This window comes from Danio rerio, chromosome 16, assembly GCF_049306965.1.
Source record: "Danio rerio strain Tuebingen ecotype United States chromosome 16, GRCz12tu, whole genome shotgun sequence".
In the NCBI taxonomy this organism is placed as follows: domain Eukaryota; kingdom Metazoa; phylum Chordata; class Actinopteri; order Cypriniformes; family Danionidae; genus Danio; species Danio rerio.
The window spans coordinates 25,881,273-25,907,440 of NC_133191.1; the positions used below are offsets into that span (position 1 = coordinate 25,881,273).

Consider the following 26,168-nt stretch of genomic DNA (forward strand, 5'->3'; position numbering starts at 1 on the left):
ACCGCACTAGTCAGATGCTGGACTTTTGCACTGCGTACCAGTGTAGTAATGAGCAAAAAAAAAAAAAACAAAGAACAAAGGCAGAACATTTTATAAGTAAGATTTAGATTTTTACATTTTTGTATGTTACAAACTTTTGTGCTCAACAAATATTGATGATAATACAGCCTCTTACTGCATTCACCATAAGGCAAAGTAGCACCAACTCGCACTGAATTCTTAGTTTATGCTAGTTTTGTTGAATAAAATCAGCAAACAAGGTAAATAAAATATAACAACAAGATGCTGCGGTGCTAGAACTGTGTATTATTGTCGGCTAAGTGAACAAATCGTTCATAACGGGGATTCATTTACAAACGAATTTCTCCCTCCGTTAGAATGAGAATTGAAAGCAGGAGAGGGGTTTGTGATTCAGGACATGGATTACATCGAATTTAAAAGGGAGGGAGGAAAATACACTTCCATGCACACAAGCATATGATTTTTGTCAGCGATGCCCATGCGGTCACTCATCCATCGCTATAGAAAAGCGATCTAAAATGATAATTTTTATAATTTATAAAACATTTGCATACTGACCACCGGGAAAACTCCAGATCATAGATGTATGTATATTATGTATTTACATCTATTACTCTGGATGGCCATTCCTCTACTGCACCTTACTCGCACATTAATTTGAAAGGAGCACTACCCTGTACTAAAATGGGGGCTCTATTGATGCATTTCTTCCAATAGATAACAATAGATGTCATTTGTGACATCTAGTGTAAATATCTTTGAAGTTCTTGGAGTGGCTAACTGTAGTATTGGTAACCTAGTAACCAACAGTAAACAAAAGCAGGTCGCACACCAGAAGCGCCGCTCGGCGGCGCGCCGCGCAGCGCCACGCAGCGCCATGTATTTTAGAATTCTAAACATATGTTTCTATCAGGATACACACACCGGCGCCGCAAGTCGGCGGCTGTCGGCGGCGCCCGGCGACGGCTCAGGACGCAGTTCATTTTTCAGCCGCGCCACAGAGCGCCATCTGATTAGTTTCATGTTAAATATCATTCGAATGTGCGCGTCTGGTGTGTGATACCTTAAACTGTCATGTACGCGCCGTGTCGCGGCGCCGAGCGGCGCTTCTGGTGTGCGACCTGCTAAAGCCTCATCAGCAGAAACAGCTGATTAGTCACGGATGTAATGTTTGATCTCTCGTTATTCACATGAATTTGGGGCGACACAGTGGTGTTGTGGGTAGCACAATCACTTCACAGCAAGAAGGTCGCTGGTTCGACCCTCGACTGACTCAGTTGGCATTTCTGTGTGGAGTTTGCATGTCTTCCCGAGTTTGCATGTCTTCCCGTGTTTGCATGTGTTTACTCCAGGTGCTCTGGTTTCCCTCACAGTCCAAAGACATGTGCTGTAGGTGAATTAGGTAAGCTAAATTGGCCGTAGTGTATGTGTATTTCAGTGTGTATGGGTGTTTCCCAGTGATGGGTTGCAGCTGAAAGGGCATCCGCTGCATAAAACATATGGATAAGTTGGCGGTTCATTCTGCTGTGGCGACCCCAGAATAATAAAGGGACTAAGCTGAAAAGTAAATGAATGAATATGAATTTTGAAATTTTCTTTCAAAATTTGTCATTTCCATCAATCATTTCTCATGAGATACTTCAAAGTGCAGCTGATGGAAACTCAGCTACTGTTTACTGGTTACAAACATTCTTCAAAGTATCTTAAGTGTTCAACAGAAACAGGAAATTCACAAAGGTTTGAAACCATTTGAAGGTGTTTTATTATATATAATATTTATTATGGGGGAGGAACAGTGCCTTTAAAGCCTGGGCGAGATAAACAGATCAAACACAAACTGCCTGTAATGAATCTAGAAGATCTCTGGAGAAGGATCGGGTTATCTACAGTATTCTTTTATGAGAAAATTCACAACTTGCATCATTTTGGTATGACAGTGTATTTTTTTGCAAAGGATCATTAATTGATTCTGTAACATAAAGCTGCTTGACAGTTTATTCAAATGCTGAACATCAGCGTTTTACTGAACACTGATTTCAATGAAATCATCACAAGGGCTGTCGGAGTCCGTCAAGTCTCAATTACAAACCATATTGGTTTCTTATATGCTCACTGTAGCAGTGAAATATCCTTATTTTATGTTTTCAATTGTATTTATATGGCTTATGTGTTGCATACTCTTCTCTGCTCATGTTACTTTTACTCTTAAAGTTACATAAAGATGAGTTATTTATTCTACCGCAGTTCTTTATGTGAAGCACAATTGATAGATGTGTCATCCTTCCGTGTCTGTGATATTTTGATGAGTCGTATATGAGGGGGTGAAATGTCACGGGCTTCTCAGGTATGAAGGTAGTTTTGTCTTCAAGAATGAAGTTCCAGAATGAGGTCTATCACCACAGTCATTAATGTGATTTCACGATGTTCATTCAGCAGAGTGAAAGAAAAGATGTTCGATGTGGGGAAATTGTCCGTCTTGTATCAAGACTTTAGATATTAGAGAATGTTGTTGTTTTTGTTGTTGAGTCAAACACGTGCATGATTCATCATGCTAAAGTACCCAGAGTCCCTCTGGAAATTCACGCGAGGGAAAACACACGCTAATGTCACTTTCTTGTAAAAACAAAGAGAGGTTTGTGGATTTATCAGAATTACGCTGAAAACGAACTGCACATTTCCTTCCGGTGATTTCATTTGTCAAAATTTGAAATGTGAAAATAATATGACATATGTATTTGTTCCTTTAGTTTAAGCAGGTAATCGAAATATTATTTTTTTATTCACACAAAGGTTAACTTAATATTTTTAATTTGACTGAAGTAAGTTGTGATGGCTAGAAAAGTTCAGTTGATTTAACTAAAACATTTTAGGCAGCAATGATTTTTACAGTGTACACAACATTGCCAACACAATGAATGAAACAAAACCCATTTCTGCATGTATTTGAGGTAGCATTAAATTCTGCTTGATTGTATGTACAATGTTTTTCTTTTAAATATTGTGTATGAAGAGTAACGTCTTTTGATGATTTGATGTTGCCGTTTTATTCATGAATATACACGTTTTGCATTATACATCAAATGACCAAGCCAAACTACGTGAAGCTATTGAAAATACAGATTAAAGAAAGAATAAATCTCTGTAACTCAGTATGTTTTATTTAGCTGAATGCCTTTGGTACATGACTAATGTTTGCGTGACTAATAAAATACATTGACATACAGTAGTTGTATTCATTTACATACAGTAGCTGTATATATGATGTGTTCTTCATTATGACTGATGTGAATGTTTAGTTGTACTCATTTACTTCACTTCAAGACAAACACGCACGCACGCACGCACACCACGACTGACTGAAAGAGTTATTAAGCATTCCTTCACAAACATGCTGACTGAAAAGAGCAGTGATTCATTCTTTCAAATGTACACAGATGCTTTTTCATTCATTAATATGAGACACATACATACATAAATGCATACATTCAGTTGCAGTTCAATTGTTTCATATTCAGTAACTAAACATTACTTTCTAAAGTGCTTTCATCTCTGGAATACATTCAAATATTCATGCGATCGATTTCTCTAGACTCTCATAAGGTTTTTTAGATTGTGATGTAGTTCCGTTAGTAGTTTGTTGGTAATTCTGTATTCGATTCAGTTGCACCATGAGTTTTTAAGGCAAGACTTATTTTTTCTACCTTAGCCCTCAAATGTTATGTGAAGCTGCATAATAATTATGTTTTTACTGATCTAATAAATGTGTAAACAGGAAATATCTGTACTTTACAGGTTGTTTTTAAAGTTTTTACTGGTAATAAGTTACAGAAAAATTAAAAATTCAACTTATAAATTTACTTCATAATGCATTTTAAATTATTAGAACGTTACACGGTTGTCTTACAGAGTGTTGAAACCTGGCATGCACAAGTTACACAGGTTCGACACGCAACTGTGCGACATTTCATGCTCAAGTGCTGCGAATTAGCTTTTTAATAAAATGTAAACGAGTATAAATTTCAATTTTATATTACTTGTGTAAACTTTAAACAGTCTGATGTTAAATTTCAATCATTCATCTTGGTTGCCATAAATATTTCAGACATTTTTTTAAACTAGGCCTCATATAGTAGTAATTAAACTGAACTGTTCATGCATAAGTAAAGCAACTGTGATCAGCTGAGGTGTGTGGTGAATTGTGGGACAAAAGGGACATGATTTAGCACAACTGTAAGAGCTAAAAATACAGCAGTAGATCAGCATTTAGGCTGAAGTTACAAAAAGAGGTCAAGCATGTTCTGCTTTCCCTCTCATTCCTGTAAGTAACCTTGTGCGTCTGAGCATTTCCTCTCGCTGAAATGGGCCGCTCTGATACGCCATCTGCTTTACACTGTTTGAGGGGGAACTAAAAGAAGAAAGAAAAGACATTTATCAAGCGATCAATAAAATAGGGTGATATTTCTGAATGTATCATGAGTTGATGTTTGATTTGCTGTACCTTCTGTCTTCGGAGGGCCTTCCACTGGACTAGATCTGTCGTAAGAACAAACAAAACATATTTAACAAAGCCAAAAACACTTCAGAATATTAAGCAGGCATGCTCATCCACATTAAAGTGCCCCTATTATGCTTTTTAGACATTACCTTACTTGTTTTAGACATGAGCGTAAAAGTTCAACAAGATTTCAATGATTAAAATGCACAATAAATACTTAAAGGGGTAGTTTGAAACATTTTTAAGTGTCTTTCTTGAGTTCAACACACAAGTAGATATTTTGAAGAAAGCTGAAAATCTGTAACTATTGACTTCAATAGTAGGAAAAACAAACATTGTGGAAGTCTATGGTGATAAGATGCTTCATTATATTTTAGTTTCAGGGTTTTGGGAGGGTCTTAAAAAGTCTTACATTTCGAAAGCAAAGTTTTAGGCCTTAAAAAGTCTTAAATTGACTGAAATATTGTGTTGTAGGTCTTACATTTTTTAAAACATGTCTTAATTTTCCTCTGTCCAAGTAAAACTACCCAATCAGTCCAACATCCATCCACCAATCATCAACAAAGAGATAACAGTTATTAGACATTTTTACAGACAAATGAAAATTTAATTCTGTAATCAGGGAAGGAAAACTATAAAGCAATTACACATTTCCTCGCGATAATAACAGAGCAAATTTTCCCTTTACATGATCTTCTATTTATACAAAACCTTTTTTCTAAAGTAAGAGGGAGCGTACATAATATTTATAAATAGACATGGAATAGGCAAGCTTTTATAACAGAAAAGCATTATGTTGAACAGGAGTTTCCCTCAATCCATTTAGACAAAAAGCCGACAAATCTAAATTTTTGATCATTCATGTAATCATGTCCATAAGAAATATTATATTTCAGCAATATTAAACTTGTCATTTAAAAAAATTAAACATTATGTTGAAAAATTCATATAAACTAGAGTTTTTTTTTTTTTTTTTTTTTTTTTTGACAGATGTGGCTAAGAATCAACAAAACATTTTTGTTGTTGTTGTAACAAGTAAAAAAATAAAAAAATAAATTTGGCATTAGAAAAAAAATCTAGAGTGTTTAGCTCTGTATAAGTCTAAATTTTCATTAATGATTTTCTTAGTAGGGTCTTAAAAAGTCTTAAATTTGACTTGAAACCTGCTGAAACACTGAAGAAAGGTTTGAAACGAGTGAATGATGAGATATTGGTGAGTGAATTTTCAGCTCTTGAGTGAACTAACACTTTAAAGTCTCCTTAAAAACGACAATTCTGAACTATCTGAGATGAGTCGTTGGTCATTCCAGCTGCATGTTTGTAACATTTCTAACACACAAACAATGAGGTATTGTATGTTTGGCTTATGTTTTGTTTTTACTTTGTTTTTGTCTTGTCTATTTTTCATCTGGCCAATCAAAAGAGAGATTTAGAGAAAAGAGGTGATGCTGCAATCCACATTGTGAGAACATTAATGGATGGATGTCATATTGAGGGAGAACAATAAAACAAAATGAGGAATCTCTAAAACAGCATAAAAAGGGCACTTTAATCAAATGTAATTGGTGTTTCTTGGTTAGCAAGGGCCTGAAATCATTATATCAATCATCAGGATTACATGCTGAGCATTTTATCAGTCGGTAAACTCTGTCCACCCACAAAAAGAGCACCATGTCCAGTTAGTCATTTGGGATTTCGAAATAAAAACCCATTTTTATAACATTCCAAAACCATAAGTGTGGTGTTCTGTCAGAGGTCAGGTGCTGTTGTTTAAATGGATAGACAGTGTTGGTAAACTCAAAGAAGTCTCTCGAGAACCCAATCCACCAGGGGCAGCATTCATAGAGCTTTCCACTGAGCAGACATGGCACCATCAGTTCCATTTATTTTTATTTTTTATTTTTTCGTTCAGGACGTTTTCTCATCCAGTATTCAAGTCATTCCACATGCTCAGTCAAGGCTGTACATTTATGTGGGAAAAACTCTTACTTGGATTTTGAGCATTTGCACTTTTTACCTGTCGGGGATAAAACATTTAGAGGAGATGAAATGTGTAATCGAGGGGGACTGCGACTGGAGTTAGCTCAGGTCAGTTTGGAAGAAATGCATCGAGTTTCATTTAAGCCTATGTCTACACAACAACAATATACTGTACAAAATTTTTACATTCACTTGCCTGTAGATTAAGTGACACTGTATGAAAAAAATACAACTTCTTTGGTAAGATTGGGGGGGGGGGGGGGGGGTTAGGGGTGTAATTAGGTAATTAGTTGAAATTGTTGACTCACAAACAGAGAAAATATTAAAATGCTACAGTAAAAATAAAATCTGTAAACAGGTTAGCAGTAAGATTCCATATTAAATACATTGAACAACCATAACTGTTTCCCAGAACTCCCTGGATAACAGTTGTTTTTTATGCTTTTTGTTAAATTATTATAGTTCTTTTTTTTTTTTTTTTTTTTTTTTTATCAGTGTACATTAGAGCTTTATGTAATTTGATGAATAATTCTTATGATCACCAGCAATCCAGCCTGTGCAGATCGCTGGTAAACACACAGTATCGCATAGAACTACAAATCCTCTATTATATGGACTACAAGTTCCAGTCTTCCACTACACACACACCTGTTCCAGTTTCCTGTTGATTAGACTCACACAGCTGAAGCTGCTCATGGACTGATAACACTCACATATATACAGTTCACTCTGACAGCCTCATTGCTGAGTCTTGTTATTCTGACTGTGAACTTTTTGATGCGGTTTCCTTGCCTTGCTGTGTTTTTGACCCTCACCTTGTTTGTTTGTTTGCTTACGTTGTATGCTGCCTGCCTTTTGACCATTCACCTGCTTATTGACCTGCTTATCTGTTTGCTTCTGTTGCTTGCCTGACCATCTCTGTTTAATAAACCTGAGTCCCACTTCATATTACAATATTGTTTATAGCATTACATTAGTTGTAATGTAATGTGTGTTACGTTAAGTAGTTGTGTGAATGACACTGTGCACCTTCTATATCTTAGTTTTCTCTGCTACTGGATAAACTCTTTGTGATAATCATTCATTATATGATTTTCTATTGTCTCTGTGTAACAAAAGTACAATGTGCAAGATAGTTCAAAATATTGGTGTATTAACACTAAATTAATTAAATACGGTATTTTACTGTAAAATACTAGTTTCTACTATTTTTAACTAAGGTTTTGGTGACTAGTTGCCTTTTAAACAACCAACTTTACAGATTGCTCTTTTTTTACAGTGTACTTTCACATGAATCAAATGACTCAATGGTGTTTTATGTTTCCAAGTTAACAGAAGATAGCATTGTCAAAACAATCCCCATTCACACAGATATCAGAGAATGAATCAAAACATTTTGAATGAAAGCCAAATAGTTGTGGATGACACTTGTTAAAGAAACAGTGTGTGTGCACAAATTTCAGAAAATCTCCTTTGTCTTTTTCACTTTCAGGGGTGTCAAACCCCTGAAAGCTTGGTGAACTCTGACTTGCGAAATCGCATCATGTGATTACACGAGATCAATTCAAAATCAAAACAAGACCTCTCTGTATAGGAATTTAAAATATGGACCAATCGCTTGCATTTTCAAATGTCTAATCATCTTGTTTAATCCCGCCCCTTTTCACAGTGTCGTATTAGAGAATTTTGCACGCTCAATCTCTAGTGACTACATTACTTGTAGGTTTCAAACAAGCCTGAAGGGCTTAATTAGTTTGATCAGGTGTGTTTAATTAGGGTTGGAACTATACTGTGCAGAGCTGTGGCTCTCCAGGAACTGACATTGATTCAATTCAATTCATATTTATTTATATAGCGCTTTTCACAATGTAGATTGTGTCAAAGCAGCTTAACACAGTTCTAGTAAAGTCCAGATTCCGTTAAGTTTAGTTCAGTGTGGTTTAAGTTTCTTAGACTTAGATGAAAACACTATTTTTTAGCTTTAATCCAATTCCTCACAAAGCTGTGTAAATAAATGTACAAAGTGTATAACAGGGTAGTTGTGTTGAGGAAACACACTCAGCTGTAGAGCTTGGTCAACTGAAAGTGTTTTTTTTCCACAGTTTTAACTGCATTGGACTGACTGTCAGGTGAGTGCCGCTCTTGATGACACTTTCACAATCTTAAAATAACAATCTAACACCACCGCCGTATTTGCACACATTCATTGAGTCGTATATACTAACATGTGAATATGTAAAACACTTACTCAGTGCGATGAGGATCCCACTTACAAACATAACCACAGCTAGGATGACCCCCGTGGTCCGCAACGTCTCATAATCTGAGTGCAGAAAACAACAGTGATGAAATGCTCTGTTTAAGTACACCATGTTTCAACAATAAATAAACATTTCAATGCCATAGCTGCCTACTTACCATAATGAAAGGCACTCTGGTCAAGATGCGTGTATGACCCTGTACACACGTTTAAATATTTTAACAACACCATATCAAAAGAAATGCTTATAACAGGCTTAATATGAATTACAGCAAAGTGATTGAACAAGAAGCAAATTTAAAGGAATAGTTTATAGTTTGAAAAAAAAATAAATATTATAAATACAAAAACACATCGATCTGCTTTATAAGAAAAGAGTTACCCCCCTGGTGTCGTAGGGGTTAGTTTTCCGGTTTTTATAGGATTTATGCACTTTTAAATGCTCAACTGTGTTTGTCTGAAAGAAGAAAGTCATATACACCAAGAATGACCTGATAAATGATGGGGTCAAATTCATTTTTGGGTGCACTATTCCTTTAAATGCAATGCAGGGGATGGAGATCAGCACCATGGACAGATGCTTATTAAATCTATAAATAGATGAATATCATATTGGACAGCCAGAGTCTAATGAGCTCTCAAATAGCAAGCTTTTGAGTTTAATTACATTCACCCAGCAATCATTTGAAGCTCTAATCACATAAATAGTGATCTCAATTTGCTGTTGAGAATGTGGAAGGCATCTTGGAAACTCAAGTGTTTTCAGCTGAGAGTGTCGGTTATTGGGGTTATTGATTAGAGGCGTAATGAGATGAGGCTGCAGGATCAGCAAATGCCGGTTGGGTGTAACAGCAGACTCCAAAGTTAAATGGCGAGTGGACTTTAGTGATGTTCAATAAAGCTGTTGGAACTGCCAATAACCTGAAAGCCTTATGCGCATGTAAAAACAGCAATTTGATTTTGTTCGGATTTTTTGTTCCTCTACAACTGCCTCTAGCACAGTTATGCGGTTCTGTCCTGCTGAACTTAGGTTTGTTGCTACTTGGTCAGCATTTTACAGCGGAGCATTCACTCTTAAAGAGGCAGTTACACTGAAATATTATATCTATTCATATATTGCTACAAATCCTGATAGAATTTAGAAATGAATGAAAAGACTTGAATCACTTTCATTGACAAAATAAAATGTTAAAAGGAACGACAGTGTTTTGCAACATATTTTTGTTCTGTGTTCAACAGAATAGCGCAATAAAATGATGTAGTTCCAGTAATTACTCTATACTCTAAAACAACGCATTTCAATGGTAATAACGCATTTTAAAATGTAGCAGTAGCTGCAGTGTGAAAATAGGAATAAACAATTACTAATACGTATGAGAATATAGGCTAATTACATTATGCGGACAGGTTTAACCGCACTTGCAGAGCCGATGGCTTATTCTGTAAATATGAAATCATTTTAACAAATGGGCGTTCTACAGAGTAAGAATTAGTGCGTTTAATTATTGTCTTGTTATTAAAATATGCAATAGTAAAGACATTGTCAATTTTGTCACTCATGACAGCAATCAAAGTCTCATTTTCTCAATAGTGCATACTGTAAAATGTATTTGGTCATGCAGTTATACATTTACAAACAAACAGATGCGATAAACTGACAAACCTGTTGAGGCTTCCATGACTGCAGTGCTGTTTCCAGGCAGGGCTTTCTTGTTTGCTGTAATTGAGCACCTTAATGAACAGGCGCGCTAGTGAAGCACTGCGTCGATGCTGCGCTTAGCACGTTAAATGTTACGCCTCCAAGCGGTGCAGATGTGTCAGTGCTTTCCTTACACATGAAGGGAAGATCCAGAGAATGAAGATGCAAACCAGTGCAGGGATACCGAGCCAAACATTTCCCCCTAGTGAATTCATGCGCCACAGAAACCTCACCTAAAACTGCAGCAGCAACTATGGAGCCAGATTAGTCTCAAAAATAAAGGCTATGTTTAGTTATATACATTTGTACAATTCAAAACAATTCCTAAATGCACATATCTGCATTTTATATACAAAACACAGTTAAATGCAGAAATCAAATTTGTAAATTCAAAACAATTCATGAATTGACAAGTAAAAAGCATAAACATTTCCTCAAATGCGCACACAAATGCATCCTACCATACATTTATAATATTTACACAATCGTGTATATATAAAGTTCTTGAATTGATTTCCATCACACATTTATGAATAATGTTATGTATTTATCAATCATTAAACCTGCATTTGAAAATCCACACACATGGAATGCCTTAAATTTGTGTGTGTTAAACTCAAGCGCTCCATGCAAGGGTTTCAACTTTAAATGAAGATTCATTCATTCATTTTCCTTCAGCTTTGTCCCTTTATTCATCAGGGCCACCGCGAAATGAACCACCAACTTATCCAGCATATGTTTTACATGGCAGATGCCCTTCCAACCTCAACCCAGTACTGGGAAACATCCATAGACAGTCATTCACACATACACTACGGCCAATTTAGTTTATTCAATTTACCTATACATGTGTTTGGACTGTGGGGGAGACCGGAGCACCCGGAGGAAGCCCATGCGGGGAACATGCAAGCTCCACACAGAAATGCCTACTGACCTAGTCAGGAATGTAGATTCAATTATTCATAAATAAACAACATTGTTCATAAATGCTTGATGAAACATTTGATGTGTGTGTGTGTGTGTGTGTGTGTGTGTGTGTGTGTGTGTGTGTGTGTGTGTGTGTGTGTGTGTAAATATTCTATTTCGATAAGTTGCAACGGTGTTATAATTCAGTGAATCCTTTAAATATGTTTTGAATTAAAAATTATATTTGTGCAATTAAGAATTTACGAATTGGCTTTGGTAAATGTGAATTGGGTTGCAGGCTGCACATTTTATTTTTTAATGACTATTATTTTATGAGACTGATCTAGCTCCATAGCAACAAGACTGAGGAGGAGAGGGAGGGGGAGGGATGCGGAAGGCGGGATGAACAACAAAGCTTTGGAGTATAGGTGCATGCAGCACTGTGAGCTTTGAGATGTGAGGTAGGCTATGTGTATGGGCGGAAACAAAAGCAACTAAAATAATTCATATAAAATCATAGGTTTTGTGCTGTGTGTTTAAAACCGAACGTTTTCAATGATCTACTGAAAAATAATCGTATGGGATAGGACTACTTTTAGTATAGGCTTTAAAATGACAAATGTCGATATAGGATGAAAGAGAATAGTCTGCAATCAATTTAATTTCAGATTATGTTTTACGTAAAATAACACAAGCACTCTTTTTGAAGTGTTTTCTCAAGAATCATTGCATTTATTATTGACTGTTTGTAACAATCACTTTAAATCGCAAGATGGCGCCAAATCGATCCTTTCCACTTATGGTGCTGTGAAAAAAAAGCGCGAAATTAGTTGCATCTGATGTCCAAAGCCTTTATTAACCGTTATAAGTTTAAAAATATCTTTGCTCCTTGTCAGTTCATAAGATTTTAGCAATATTACAATATAATGTAGGTAGCCTAGCTGAAAAGCATTATTTATGTAAGTCAGCAAACAGTTTTGTGTTTAATCGACATCTAATAGACACAGACAGCTTGGCTAAAACAAATTGTTTTGGCTGTCAGTAAAGTCTAATAGACATCTAAGAATAGCCCAAAACTAGACTAGTCGTCAAATAGCCAGATTAGACAGACTTTAATATGTGAATTCATTCATTTGTTTATTTAATGACTAGTCTAGTTTTGGCCTATTCTAGAAAACTATTAGATTTTGATGGACAGCCCAAATTTAGCCTTGTTTTAGCCAATTCGACTAAACCTCTAATAGACATCTATTAGACATCTTTTAAAAACAAAAAAGGCTTGCCGAGTCTCTCAATCATGCATTTTTTTTGCATATAGTCTAATTACAAACTCTTCAAGTCTATGACATAAAAATAAATAATTAAAAACAAAATATATGGAGTAATTTTCTCATTGTAGTGAAAGCATTGTGCTAAATTAAGATTTTGTTTTTTTATTTTTTTACAGTGGTAAATATATTAAAAATCTTCATAGAACACTATATTTACATAACATTCTAATGATTTTTGGCATAAATGAATTTAAAATAATTTTTATTATTTTATAATTTTTTATTATTTTATTTTTATTTCATTATAAATTTTTATAATTTTACAAACTGCCTTACCAAGGGGTCATAATAATATTATGACAGAATTGACAGTACCTGCTAACATTAAGAAAAAAGAAATCTGCTAAAATAATTAAACAAACTTGTGTTTGGCAATAAATGAATTCTTGATAAATATATATAAATATATAAATAAAAAATTATTAAAATGTTTTAAATAAATTTCCTTTAAAAGCTCAAAATACTGTATGTAATTGTAAAATCAACCATAAATTTCTATTAATTTTACAAAAGTATGTCTGCACATTTCTCAATTAGAATTAAAGAGATAAAATAAAATAAAGAACAAAAAATCTTATTAATTTACTTCACTTCCAATATGTTCAGTAGCTGACATTTCTGCTGTTTTCTTCTTAAGCAGAACATTTTTATTTCTCTCACAGACCAATAATTCCCCTTGAAACCTAGTGTATAAGAGGCACAAAGAGGCTGCATTTTTTACACCTTCTCAAAAGTCACAAAAACAGCTGACTTGCATTTTATACATCACAAAGGATCACCGTTTTGGCTAAAACATCTTTAATGATCTACCAAAGACAAAAAGTCGACTCTTGGATGACCTGAAGAGGAGTTAATGAACAGCTAATTTTCACTTTTAGTGAAAGTATTTTACTGACTTTTTGTGCTCTTGCAACATCAGCGACACAGCTGCAATATTAAACTGCTTCTACTAATATTACTAATTACAGGGTCAACTATTTATAACACTTACTGAGAGACCCATCAAGGCAGATGCCAAGCACAAGGGTTACGTAAAGATTACATCATTTTCTCAACAACACTTAACAGACATTCCATAGAAATCACTTTATTTCCTACTGTGTACAGCGTGAATTGTTACTTTTGCAAAGTGACAAAACTGGGTGAACAATTTACAAAATATATAAAACAACAACTGTTTTCTGTTGGCTACTAAGCACTTACTCTACTACAAACTTCAATTACACGGAGAGCCTAAAAGTACATGACAGAAAGTTGAGGAAAAATCTCAAGTATCAGCTGCTGAATTAAACATTATGGCAAAGTAGTTCTAGCTGAGAATCACATTTTTTTAATCATATTCATGTACCCAAAAGATAAAGAAATACTGCCATAAAAAGGTAAAAATTGTGATAAACACTAAAGAAAAACTAAATCCTCATGACCTTTTCTTCTTCCAAACGGTCAAAGTTGTAAAATTTCTTCTTAAAAAGCCATGTTTTCTGTCAGAAGTAGCCAAAAGGACAGCAGAGAGTGATAGAGTTTTAAACATTTAGGAAGGTGACATAACATCACAGCGAATCCGCAAGCAGGTAGTGTCACCTGGATTTGTTCCCTCGGGTTACTTCATTTTGCACCTGCAATAAAAATATTGTAAATGTCTGTTCTTTTAATTATAAAACAAAACTAAATGGAATATTCCCACCTCTGGCTGCCTCTGCGTCAATTCCAACTGGCCTGTGAAGCAGATGAAGAGGGAAAAAAAATCAAAATCAAGAGATGCAGCGTTTCCTGAAGAGCAGAGGGAAGGGGAAAACGGTTTCCACCAGGTATTACTCTTTCTGGTTGCAAGTTATGTGCTGATATTTAAAGTGAAGTACTGTATGTTATGCTGCTTATTACACAACAACTCGACACAAAACTAAATGCAGCCTACACTAGCTTACTTGCTAGTATTATGCTTCACTGAAAAGATGACGCCAAAGAAGAAAGAATAGTGTACAGATAAGTCCAGATGAGCCTGTACTTTTACACTAAAGGCTGATTTATACTTCTGCGCCAAGCGTACGCGTATGGTCCGTGGGCAACCTTTACGTGGTCGCTTAGCCCTAGTCGTGCGCAAGCTCTGTGATTGATCGGCTTGATAGTTGTGACTAGTTTGGCCGGCATTGAGAGCCACAAGCACGATGGAGAGAGTGTTTCCAACTGTCGAGTCCCGTGAAGGAAATTTTTTTGTGTGTTTACTAGGTATGCTCTAATCGATCGGCTGATAATCACATTTTATGACTCAATCGGTACTCGCTAATCTAGCCGATGACATGAACTGATCACAAGTGTTCGTTTATAGGTCTATAAGCAGAGGAAGACACATTTTAACTTCTTATGTATCAACTATGCACTTTAAACTTTTTCTTCATCAAGGCACGTTGAAATCTACTTCCATCAATTGCAAAGTTTCCAAATTGCATTGTTAGTCATTTTTGAAGCTGACCATGACTATGACGTGTCCACACTTTATGTTTATAAGAGACATGTTTAAGGGATTATATCCACCATCCTTCATTTATTCTCTTAGGAAATAACATATCTCCACTTAAGTATCATACTTATAGGGAAGCTGTGCTTTATGCAATGTTAAAAAGTTATATAAAGCTTAAGGCATCAGAATCTGTACTCTATCGGCCGATCACCATGACAAGGAACCAGTACTCTGTATCAGCTCCAAACAGAGCCGGTTCCCACCTCTGAATGACCGAGTTTGAGCTACTTGTAGCGTTCAGAAAAAAAACAAAACACCTGGAAAGAAACTTGACACAGAGGAACATAAACACATACTGACTACTAGTCTTTTGGAAGTGTTACTGCAAGGCAACACAAACAGCAAGCAGAAGTATAAATGCATGAAAACGCGCAATACATGTGCCAAGGGTCACGCTGATCAATTGACGCAGAAGTATAAACCAGCCCCAAGGCAACTTGTCGCAGAGCTTTGTTTGTGTTGACTCAACTTTCAACCAAAGAACTGCATTTGACTGGATTTAAATTGAGGGCCTACACACTATGCCATCCGTACCGTGCCCAGGCCCGTTTCCAGGATCGTTTGAGAAGTGTGAGTGCGTTGAATCGGGCTCAAGCACGGTTCACTTGGCCGGCCCTGGCCCGGTTGGAAGAGGCTTTGGCGCGGTACGCTTGTGTATGAGTGCAAAACGCGCCAAAGCCCGAAACTGAAAGCGAGATGTGACTTTTAAGGGACTGTTTCCTACGGATTTATAAACCATTCTTACTGTTCAGTGAACGCAAACTGCCATAGATTATTAAAGACGCAAACCCCTCACTGCACGACAGCTGCCCGCCTTCAGCAGACCTCCTCATTCCTGCAGCACGAGGGCATTATGATTATGAGCGCCAAAAGTGGCGGATCTGTTTGGCGAAATATCTGACTGCGTGTCCCCGCATCCCTAAGGACTGTTTGGCGAAATATTTAACGACATATCAAACAACTGAAACTATATAACTAGAGAAATCTCCACTGTGCCGCTGAGTGAGAGAGCGCTTCTCACTGAACAGCGCAGCAGCCATGACGCAAGCATGCCGAAGCCCATTTGTGATGTGAGCGCGGGCCGTCGGGGGGACAAGCGTGCTTTGGCCCGGTTCGAGGCAACTGTACCTAGTGTGAGTACGGCCTGAGTCAACTCAAAGATGTCCTGAAGTTGGTTGCCTTAAAATTTTACAGTGTAGTTTAATCAGTTGTGAACTGAGAATAACAAGCCTTTGAATGTCATGATTGACCAATCAGAACTAAGTAATCCAGACAAAACGTGTAATATTGCTAAGTAAGGCATGATTAGATTAATTGATTCAATCGGGCTGCACGGTTCAATTTTCATGCTCATTTTGTATTAAATCTCCAACACCTGCTTTCAGATGGAGCAGTGTTCGCTACACAGAGCCATACACTGCATTGTATTAATAGGATTTACCCTCCCAAGTGAAAGCTTCATAGGGCTGAAGAGTGTAAGTGTCAAATATGCTATTTTTGGAGTAATTTTTTATGCATTTGTAAACAACACTATTACATTTTTCTTCACTCCGAAGTGCCCTTTAGCAATATATAAAATTTGGAATGCACCCACTGTTTACTGACAAGCTACACACACTCACACTCACACACACACACACACACACACACACACACACACACACACACACACACACACACACACACACACACACAAAAATCTATCAAAATTTCTCTGTGATTTATAGCTCAGTATTGCTACATCTGACAGTATGTGAAAATACCACATTTTTGGTGGTTTCTCCAAATTCACTGCTTAGTCATGTGATTATTAGTCACGCTGGATCAATAAAAGCAGTTAAATTTAATTTCATTTAGAGGTGATTTACTACGGATAACAGAGCCATGCTTCCCTTACAAGATGTGCATGACAATTGCAGCTTTTACTAAAATATTGAGTTTGATATATCGTGCAGCCCTAATACACCCTAATGAAAAATGTATCTTGGGATCACTTGTGTAGCTAGAATTTGATTTGTGTTTTGAATGTGTTTTTGTACAACATGGCAAATGATGACCACTTTTTTTGGCGTGTTTTCACACAACACATCCCTCAGTAAATCACATTTTGTCACTATGTGAAGAGGGGGTATTCATTCGTGGCTAACAGAATGCATTACAACTACATAAGCATTAAACAATGAAAGCAAATATAGTCATGTGTGTTTCTGTCTAACTCTAAAAGAGAACTTAATTGTCAATTTCTGGGTTAATTTTACAGCAATGTATGAAACACAGCTCTCTCAAAGAAAGCAGCTTTCTGTTGGTCAGCAAATGCTTGTGAGGGAAAAGTTTCACGCTCACATGATATTGTTGATCATGAGGATTCCTATTGAAATGACTACACTGTCTACACTGAACAACAACTACAACTTTGGCCACAGATTTAATTCTAAATATCTGGTTGGTGTAAGATCAGATTTCTTCAGCACTTACTTTGACTTGTTCCCTTTGCAGCGGCATTTCCGGCCTGTAGGAAAAAAAAGTCAGAAGTCAGACCATAAACACTGGTGATTTATTAGAATATTTATGCCCTTTTTGCCCATTGGGCTTGGAATAGTTTAGAAAAAACAATCTTACTCTTGCTACATTGCCAACTCTGATAACATCTTTAATATAATGTTTTAGGGTAACTGCTTTTCATAATTTGATTGTGATTTATAAATTGCGAATCTTTGTATGCAACTGCTGTCTTGAACAGGTCTCACTGAGAAGAGATAGTAATATCTCAATGTGATCGCCAGGCTAAATAAGTAATAACAAAAGAATTGTCTTTTTTTTTGTGAACTACAACCCAATGAGTCAATCTGGAACTGTGTGTGTAATGGTCAGGTCAACAGGTTTCTCATTAGTAATTTATGTGGGGGTTTGGGAGGGGGGCGTTCAGAGCAAGGGTGTCAAAGGTTAGACTGGCTGCTTGTCCCTGCACTGGAGGAACACCAGAAGTCATGATGCGGTGTTGGGTATCCATGGTTTAAACTTAGAGGTTATGAAAGGCATGCAGGCCTGCAACCAGTATACCCTCAGTAACCGATATTTGTTTATCTCTGTGTTTGGCGACACATTCTTAGACAAACATTTACAAATATATACAGAAAAATTGACTCTACGAAGATTTCTTCATCTACAAACTATATATGGAGTATTTCATTATTTATTATATTGTATTATTAAACTATATATGGAGCAATACATTGTTTATTTTTTAATATAGACTTCATAGCATTATTTAAAGTATATCTCTTATAGTATGCAGTCACTTACTGACAATAAGGAAGATCCCCATCAGGAAGAGGATCACGGCAAAGACCATACCACCGATCCTCAGAGATTCATAATCTGGAAAGAGGATTCAGAATAGCATGTACAAACGTGCATACAACGCATGTTTGCGCTGTATCACACTATGTTGATACATCATTTCAATTGAACACATTTCACATAAGCTTAAAGTAAATTTAAAATAAAATGGATGCATTATGGGAAAACAATAAAGAAGTTAAGATTCACACACTATTAAGCCCTTTTGTAGCAGGTACACATGAAATTCTGCAGAACTCTCATTTGGCTTCAAATGAATTATTAATTAAATTAATCATTCAACAAGTTCTACGTAGGGCGACGCAGTGGCGCAGTAGGTAGTGCTGTCACCTTACAGTAAGAAGGTCGCTGGTTAGAGCCTTGGCTGGGTCAGTTGGCATTTCTGTGTGGAGTTTGCATGTTCTCCCTGCGTTTGCGTGGGTTTCCTCAGGGTGCTCAAGTTTCCCACAGTCAAAAGACGTGCGGTACAGTTGAATTGGGTAGGCTAAATTTTCCATAGTGTATGAGTGTGTATGGGTTTCCCAGTGATGGGTTGCAACTGGAAGGGCATCCACTGCGTAAAACATATGCTGGATAATTTGGCGGTTGATTCCACTATAGTGACCCCAGATTAAAAAAGGGATAAGCCAAAAAATGAATGAATGAATGAATGAATTTCTACGTATATAAAGCTTTTGTTGTTTGGACGCTGAAATCCTTTTTATTCTTTCCCAGATTTGGTATTTATTAACACAATTTTGTGATTCGATTTTGTCTGGATTTAATATTACTGAACTGAATAAATTTTTGGGCAGCTTGAGTTTCTGGGTGTACATAATGTGATATAATATATTATAATATATTTTTCAGAGCAGCTTTGGATATAACGTTCTGTTATATCTATTCTTTTAGATTTATTATACAGAGTCTTCTTGCACTTTAATATTCAAAGACTTTATGTATACATTGTTATTTTTGATTTATTAATGTAAACCTTTGCAAATTATTCAACATTTCATATATCTGTCGAACAGCTAATTCAATTTTAAGGGTCTGTATTTTCCAAGTAACTGTATTTGTCCATGTTTTTCCTATAACATCTAATATAATAAACATTATTGGGCACTAATTTATAGTATTTTGTAATACTAGATAATATAAAAGACATGTTAATAATTGAAAGCTTTTATGACAGATTTAATATAAATAAATAAATAATAAAAATAATGACACAAAAATGCAAATCCTGTTTGTGCTTGTTAATAAGTGTTAAAGCAAACAAAATATGTGCAAACAATCTACTGAGCACAGCAGAAAAACAGCTGACAGCGTTCAAGATTTCTTTCTTTGCACCATACTTCTAATTGTAAACAGGACAGATCAAGTAGAGACAATAAACTGATCAAATAAACTACATTTGGGAAACTCTACTGTAGATATTAAATTCTTACTGACATGCTTTACAAAAGTCTATCTCAGTCCTGGGGGAATGTTTTCCATCTATTTTGGAAAAACAGAAGGGGAAACGCAAATCTTCCCAGATGTTTCCTGAGCAGGGTGACGCACTTTGGCCTCCAAAGCCCTTTTTAATACAACACACTATGGGAAACATCAAAACGCAGCTGAACACCCATAATACAATGACTCACTGCTCACAATACATTGAAAAACAAATGCCACTATGCGTAATAACGGCTGTATTCTACATATTCTACATACCCCACCCCCCCACCCCCCCATTTCAGCTTTATGAAGTCAACCAAGAGATTTCCTTAATCCATATAAGTATGTGTAGCAGCTATGGTCCATCTATACTCACCATAATGAAATGGCTTGTCTGACTCTGGTGGGAGAAAAAAAATGAAATGTCTAGAGTCAGAGCTTAGCAAAGCTGAAAAGGAATTTAGATACTGATAGCAATACAAAACGGTAAGAGAATTTAATATGATAATGACAACACTCGAGTCCCGAAACATAAAGAGAAATCCATGTAATATTCTACAGTATATCCACAAGCCATTTCTCAAATCCTATACACCAACTGAGACTGCATGGAATGTAGCATAAGAGGATAAAAGCTTTCTGACTTGTGACTCCATAAACAGTTTTTCACAACCGCTGTAAACTAAAAGCTTATTTACACAGTATTTAAACCTCCGATAGAATGGCTAAAATGTTAATAAGCCAATAAGACATTCAGTTAATGCAAAACTGGTTGCACGCTTAGATACTTACCATGAATCTCATCCATTTTGGAGGCTAAATTGGAGAGAAAAAAGGCAAAAATGTTAAATTTATATACAAAATCAAAATTCAGATTCTTTTCTAAGCCTTTTCATAAAATCTATGAAAAGTGCAATTTCATTAAATTAAAAATCCAACCTTGTGTTTGTAATACTACATCAACTATGTAAACAATCAGCTAAATGTTCAGTGCACTATGATGTTAAAAGTGACTATGGGTGCACAAACTATGCTTAAAGAGTGAGTGTTTGGACAGACACAAATACAGCCATTAAAACACTCTAAAATGAGAGCAAACTCTTTAAAAAAGCATGTGCACAAGCAAGGAAGGAACAAATAATTCTCACACAGTAGCAGTTTCATGCGAGTACTTTTCCCCCAATTTCTGTTTAATGGAGAGAAGATTTTCCTCAACACATTTCTAAACATAATAGTTTTATTAACTAATTTCTAATAACTGATTTATTTTATCTTTGCCATGATGACAGTGAATAACATTTTGTTAGATATTTTTCAAGACACTTCTATACAGCTTAGTGACATCTAAAGGCTTAACTAGGCTAATTAGGTTAACAAGGCAGGTTAAGGTAATTAGGCAATTTATTGTATATCGATGTTTTGTTCTGTAGACTATTGAAAAAAATATATAGGTTAAAGATAGCCCATGATAAAACAATCAGTTCAATTTCACTATTGTTCAATATTAAAGAAATACAACCTGCTTAGTTGGGGAAATTTAATTAAATATGTACATATTTGTTTAATGTTTGAGACCTTACATAACTGGACTTCACCACTAAATCAGTTTGTGAAAGTTGGAACGAATGCTCACCGAACTACTAGAGGTGGTGAAAGAGGGGATTGTATTATTCCTCTAAAAAAAGGTAAATTCAATCAGACTGTATTTTCAGTGAAAGTTGCTAGGGAATGGAAATCCATTCCACCAACAATTAGGAGATCACTTACTCTTTGTTTTTTTTTCAGTTTCTGGTTAAAAATTGAAAAAAAAAATATAATAATAAAATAAAAATAAATAAAATTATTTGTACTTTTGTCATTGACTTTTTTGTCCCCTTCTGCTCTTATCAATCTGTTTTTGTTTTTTGCTTTTTTATTTTATTTTATATATGGTAGCGTAGTCTATGTTATTATGCTGTGCTTCTATTTTAGATGCGACTTTTTTACATTCTGTTAGGGGTCTGCAAATGAAAAATAGCCTTTCTTGGCTAAATCTGGCACATTTTACAGTAATGTTTATTAATGTGCACTGACCCTTTAAACAAATACACATAAACTAAAGGGGATAATAATGTTAACCTTAAAATGTTTTTTTTTTTTTTGAAGCTGCTTTTATTCTAGCCAAAATAAAAAATAAGACTTTCTCCAGAAGATAAAATATTATCAGACATACTGTGAAAATTTCCTTGCTCTATAAAACATAATTTGGGAAATATAAGGAAGAAAAAAAAGTTTCAAAGGGGGGCTAATAATTCTGACTTCAACTGTATATACTATTTTTCAACTTATTATATTCAATGTATTTGTATGGTGCTTTTACAATAATTATTGCTTTAAAGCAGCTTTACATAAGGTGCATATAAGAAATAAGATGTATAAGAAATCTATTTTAAGAACTCCTCTGTTTTTTATATTTAATATAAGACATTTACCCTTTTTGTCACATATTTCTTAGTGTAAAGACAACAGACCTAGATGTTTTTAAAGAGTCTTTTCAGAGGAGCTGCTCTCTGTAAACAAGAATGTTGAAGGCATCGCTCCAAATCTCCAATTAAACATTATGAATGGTCTGACTGTAAGACTTTGGTTATCCGTAATGATCTCTCACTCCCTCTCTCTCTCTCTCTCTGTTCCTTTCAAAAAAACAATGGACAAAGCACTGATGCAAACACTTTCACATTCCGGTGAGCAAAAAAACAATATTTATTGCTGCATGTTATGTGTGCTGGATTTACACAAGTTCACACTGGTCAGTCCAAGTCCTGTGCTTAAATTGTGCATTTAAATGTTTGTCTTGGCAACAACACAGGCTTGGAGTCTGAGAATGCAGTAGTTCTTGCAAAAATCCAAAGGAAAGTTGGATTTTTAGTGCTGCATTTTTTTAAAAGTGGACAAATCTTATTGCAAAACAAACACTCCAATAGTTGCTAAATTATTATCAGGTCGATCAATCCTAAAGTCTCTTTCTGTCAAAACTTGCTACAGACAGTGTAGCAGAACTGCATGTACCGAAGTGTAGATACAACATGAGCTGCGCTGGCACACATGTAAAACTCTCAAGCCTCGTGGTGTGAGAGTACGGTTACTTCATGAGCTTTTCAGAAAAACCCTTCAGGGAAAGGTGTAATCACTGGCAGAAACAAGACACGGTGTGACCGTTTAACAAAGGATGCCATAAACACAAAATGCCAAAACTGCACAAACGGCTCCAGTAACAGAAAAAAACATGGTCTAGTCAAGTTATTAAACATAAACAGACAAGTTCTATTAATGAAAACAAACACTATGCAAATCAACATCAGACAGTAACACAGAAAACTTGAAATTCAGCTTTTTTTATCACTCACATCACAAAAACTCTAACTTTCTACACACTTACCTGGCATTACCCTGCCAAAAGCTGATCCTGCATACAGTACATGCACACATTTAATTACTCTAAAGAAGAGTCAGTGTGGACAGTCTGTTTTATATGTTATTGTCTACAGACATTATTTAACAAAACTATTAGGAGGATTTCGACTTGACATAAAAACATTATATTTCTCGAAGCAGCATAGAAAATGTTTCTTTAAGGCAATTCAAAGAAACCAGTAGAGCAAATCGAGAACAAAAGCAATAGCACTCACCCAAAGCTGGAGTGAAGAAGGACAAAAGCGCTGCAGCAACACAAAGTTCCATCTTGTCTGAAAACAAAACAAGCAAGTGAGAGACACTGGGCTGTCTTGAGTCTATGCTACATTTTACACACATACTTGAGTTCTTGTGGGAAGCGTTATAATCCTGACTAAAGAAGTCTCACTTCCCTCATAATACTCGAAAATGAAGTTTCTTTTCAACTATGAATTGAAGCACTGGTTCTGGCATTTGTTGATGCCTTTGCTTTTGGATATAATGTGTTTCCAGTTGTACTGTTCAATCCATCGGAACTTAGAAAGATGGTTTAGGGTGGGTATCTTAACTTGGAAGCTTAAGAGAAACACACACAAAAGGTTTTAAATTGTGTTTTGCTAATCAATGCTGAGCACTTAACTATAGGTTTGTATTGAGTGCATTAACACGATTATATTCTTATCATTTCAACAGTTATTAGTTTCATCAGGATTTCCTCTAACACAAATTAAAATTCTCTTTCAATGAGAAGCATGTATAAAGCCTGTAATGATTAACATTGTAAACATGAGGTGGGAAAAAACTGGTATGTTTGTGCATTGTCTTTTTATGGTCGCATTTTGTGACCTCACTTCCTGTTTTTAGTTCTTTTAGACATCTTTATTCAGTGGTGCATTCATATTTCAGGTCATTTTAATCAAATCAAACTTGCAAAATGTGTGAACGCTTTTAAATTTACCATGAGGTACAGATGAACTGCACAAAAAGGATCTCTTTCAGTACCTCAGCATGTTTCTGTCTACGGGTGCTAAGAATGGCGAAACGGCTCTATTTTTGGAGGTCCACCTCAAAACGGTGGGATAAGGAGCCCCTGGGACATGGTTGTGGGGTGTGGCATTTCCAACTGATATTCGGTAAGTGGCTTACGTAAGTGAGCATTTTAGCTGTAACTCTAAACACATACCAGAAAACAAACTCAAAAAAAAAATCACAGCAGCAAATGACTGATTCGAGTGAAGTACAATTTAGATTAAACCCAATCCAGTGTGCACAGAGAAACCCCAGTACAAGAGCAAACTAGTGCACAGATGTGTGACTTATGCATTACCACACATGATAAATATTGAGGAGGAGGAGCCCATATGCTCTACAATTGTGGCACCAAGACACAGAAAACCCCCTCCCCCAAAATAACCCACTTTCGTGGGTTTTCGCTGAATCGCATGATGGTTGCAGAAAAGCTTTTTTTTTCATTTAACACAACTAATCCTGTACTCCAGTAACCCTTCTAACGAGAACGCGATTAAAAACGTGAAACTGGCTCTGCAAAACAACGCTCAAGGAGCAGTAATGTGATATCTCCTACATGTCACGTGCTCCGGCTGTCGATATAATCAAAATTCTTGTGAATGCTCAACAAAGAAATGGGAATCAACCAATTAAACAAACACTTAAAGCTGCAGGAATACAAGCAGCTGAATTTATTAATCACCTGAATTTGTTCAGATCGATTAGAACAGATCTCACAAACAGAAACCATTTAAAAAGAGCCATGTGGTAGTTTTGCAAAAAATAAAAAAATAAATCTTGCGCCAAGTAATCACTCATTTAACTTTAGGACAAATGCAAAGCGCATGAAAAGTCTTACCAGCTTGTTGATCCAGACAAAAAATCCCTCGGGCAATCTTTTGACGACACTTTCTGCAAATTTCTATAGAATGAAATGGAAAAAATCTTCTTGTATGAGTTTTAAAAGATCTATTCTGTAAACCGTGAGCTGACTGTAAATAATTATACGTGTGGTGTCATGACCACAACTATGATTAGTGATGTTCGAACGCGCGCCCGTGTAGAGGAGCGAGACTCCGCCTTTCCCGGTTTATCATCGCTACACGGCAGACCTCTGACCCATAGGTGGAGGCAGGCAAGGAATAGACCTTTAAAGGCATTTCTATAGGATTTATTCAGGGCGCAATCTCGTTTGTTTTGTTCATCAGTCAACAGAGACGCCTATATGATGCGCGAGCTTTGTTCTGGGCTATTGATTGAGAGCGTTCGTCAGAGATACTATACTTATAGACATTCCACATTAGAGATGCTCTACATACAAAGCATTAATGAGTTACACTGACCTTAAGATGTTTACCATAGTTTTCAAGGGAAGCGCTCTGTAGCCATCATTGTAGCCATGCTATATTGAGCTATAGGATACAAATACTAGCCCACCTTAAAAGAACAAGACATGGTTTCTAAATATCATTTAAGTGATAGTTTTATTTTATTTGTCCAGCCTTACAATTCATTGTTGCTATGGTTACCCCATCATTCCAATGCAATTTCAGCCAGCCAAAGGTGTGGTCTATTACAGCCACATTTTAGCCAAGTTTTGCTGGCAAAAAAACTCTTGACATCCATGTCTTGTCACAGTAATTAAAAAACAGCCCATACAAGTGGTTTCCTGATGGTCAGAGTAGGGGCGGATTTAATCAATAACCAAGGTAGATGGCCCAATAAACATCTAGACT

General features: G+C 36.0%; 3 protein-coding genes across 19 annotated transcripts in view; 1 reads left to right on the plus strand and 2 right to left on the minus strand.

Annotated features, from left to right (window-relative positions):
• Positions 1–3,157: 3,157 nt before the first annotated feature.
• fxyd7 (FXYD domain containing ion transport regulator 7) lies at positions 3,158–10,662 on the minus strand. Of its 2 annotated transcripts, NM_001201426.1 has the most exons (6): positions 10,420–10,662; positions 8,915–8,953; positions 8,745–8,819; positions 6,506–6,533; positions 4,520–4,554; positions 3,161–4,426 (listed from the first exon to the last, which is right to left on the minus strand). In NM_001201426.1, exons 1-6 carry the CDS (start codon positions 10,433–10,435, stop codon positions 4,407–4,409), a joined length of 213 nt encoding a protein of 70 aa, NP_001188355.1. In that variant the 5' UTR covers positions 10,436–10,662; the 3' UTR covers positions 3,161–4,406. The 2 variants fall into 2 exon arrangements, with proteins under 2 accessions (NP_001188353.1, NP_001188355.1); NM_001201424.1 differs by lacking the exon at positions 6,506–6,533 and having other exon boundaries at positions 3,158–4,426.
• A 3,097-nt stretch (positions 10,663–13,759) lies between these two features.
• Positions 13,760–26,168, minus strand: part of fxyd6l (FXYD domain containing ion transport regulator 6 like) — a 41,734-nt gene continuing 29,325 nt past the window's right edge. Inside the window, exons 1-10 of one of the 15 annotated variants that reach the window (XM_073925187.1) lie at positions 25,292–25,576; positions 23,661–23,717; positions 23,411–23,437; positions 20,785–20,808; positions 20,369–20,392; positions 18,514–18,588; positions 17,686–17,719; positions 14,377–14,408; positions 14,274–14,308; positions 13,760–14,173 (exon numbers count right to left, since the gene is read on the minus strand). In XM_073925187.1, coding sequence (XP_073781288.1) covers positions 14,298–14,308; positions 14,377–14,408; positions 17,686–17,719; positions 18,514–18,588; positions 20,369–20,392; positions 20,785–20,808; positions 23,411–23,437; positions 23,661–23,712 — 279 coding nt within the window. In that variant the 5' untranslated portion in view covers positions 23,713–23,717; positions 25,292–25,576 and the 3' untranslated portion in view covers positions 13,760–14,173; positions 14,274–14,297. Of the gene's footprint in view, positions 14,309–14,376; positions 14,409–17,685; positions 17,720–18,513; positions 18,589–20,368; positions 20,393–20,784; positions 20,809–23,410; positions 23,438–23,660; positions 23,718–25,291; positions 25,577–26,168 lie in introns of those variants that run through there. The other 14 variants (XM_073925185.1, XM_073925192.1, XM_073925189.1 and 11 more) reach the window with 14 other exon arrangements.
• Positions 24,279–26,168, plus strand: part of si:dkey-56f14.7 — a 47,912-nt gene continuing 46,022 nt past the window's right edge. For both annotated transcript variants that reach the window (XM_005158149.6, XM_073925412.1), the window contains exon 1: positions 24,279–24,557. The gene's annotated coding sequence lies outside the window, so the exon portion shown is untranslated. The remainder of the gene's footprint in view (positions 24,558–26,168) is intronic.

What these genes read in the sequence shown, in the direction of transcription:
- fxyd7 (NM_001201424.1), bottom strand. An exon ending in CCAGAGTGCCTTTCATTATG is followed by an intron (nt 8,820 to 8,914) that starts GTAAGTAGGCAG and finishes TTCTGCACTCAG; the next exon opens with ATTATGAGACGTTGCGGACC. An exon ending in TGGGATCCTCATCGCACTGA is followed by an intron (nt 4,555 to 8,744) that starts GTAAGTGTTTTA and finishes TTCTTACGACAG; the next exon opens with ATCTAGTCCAGTGGAAGGCC.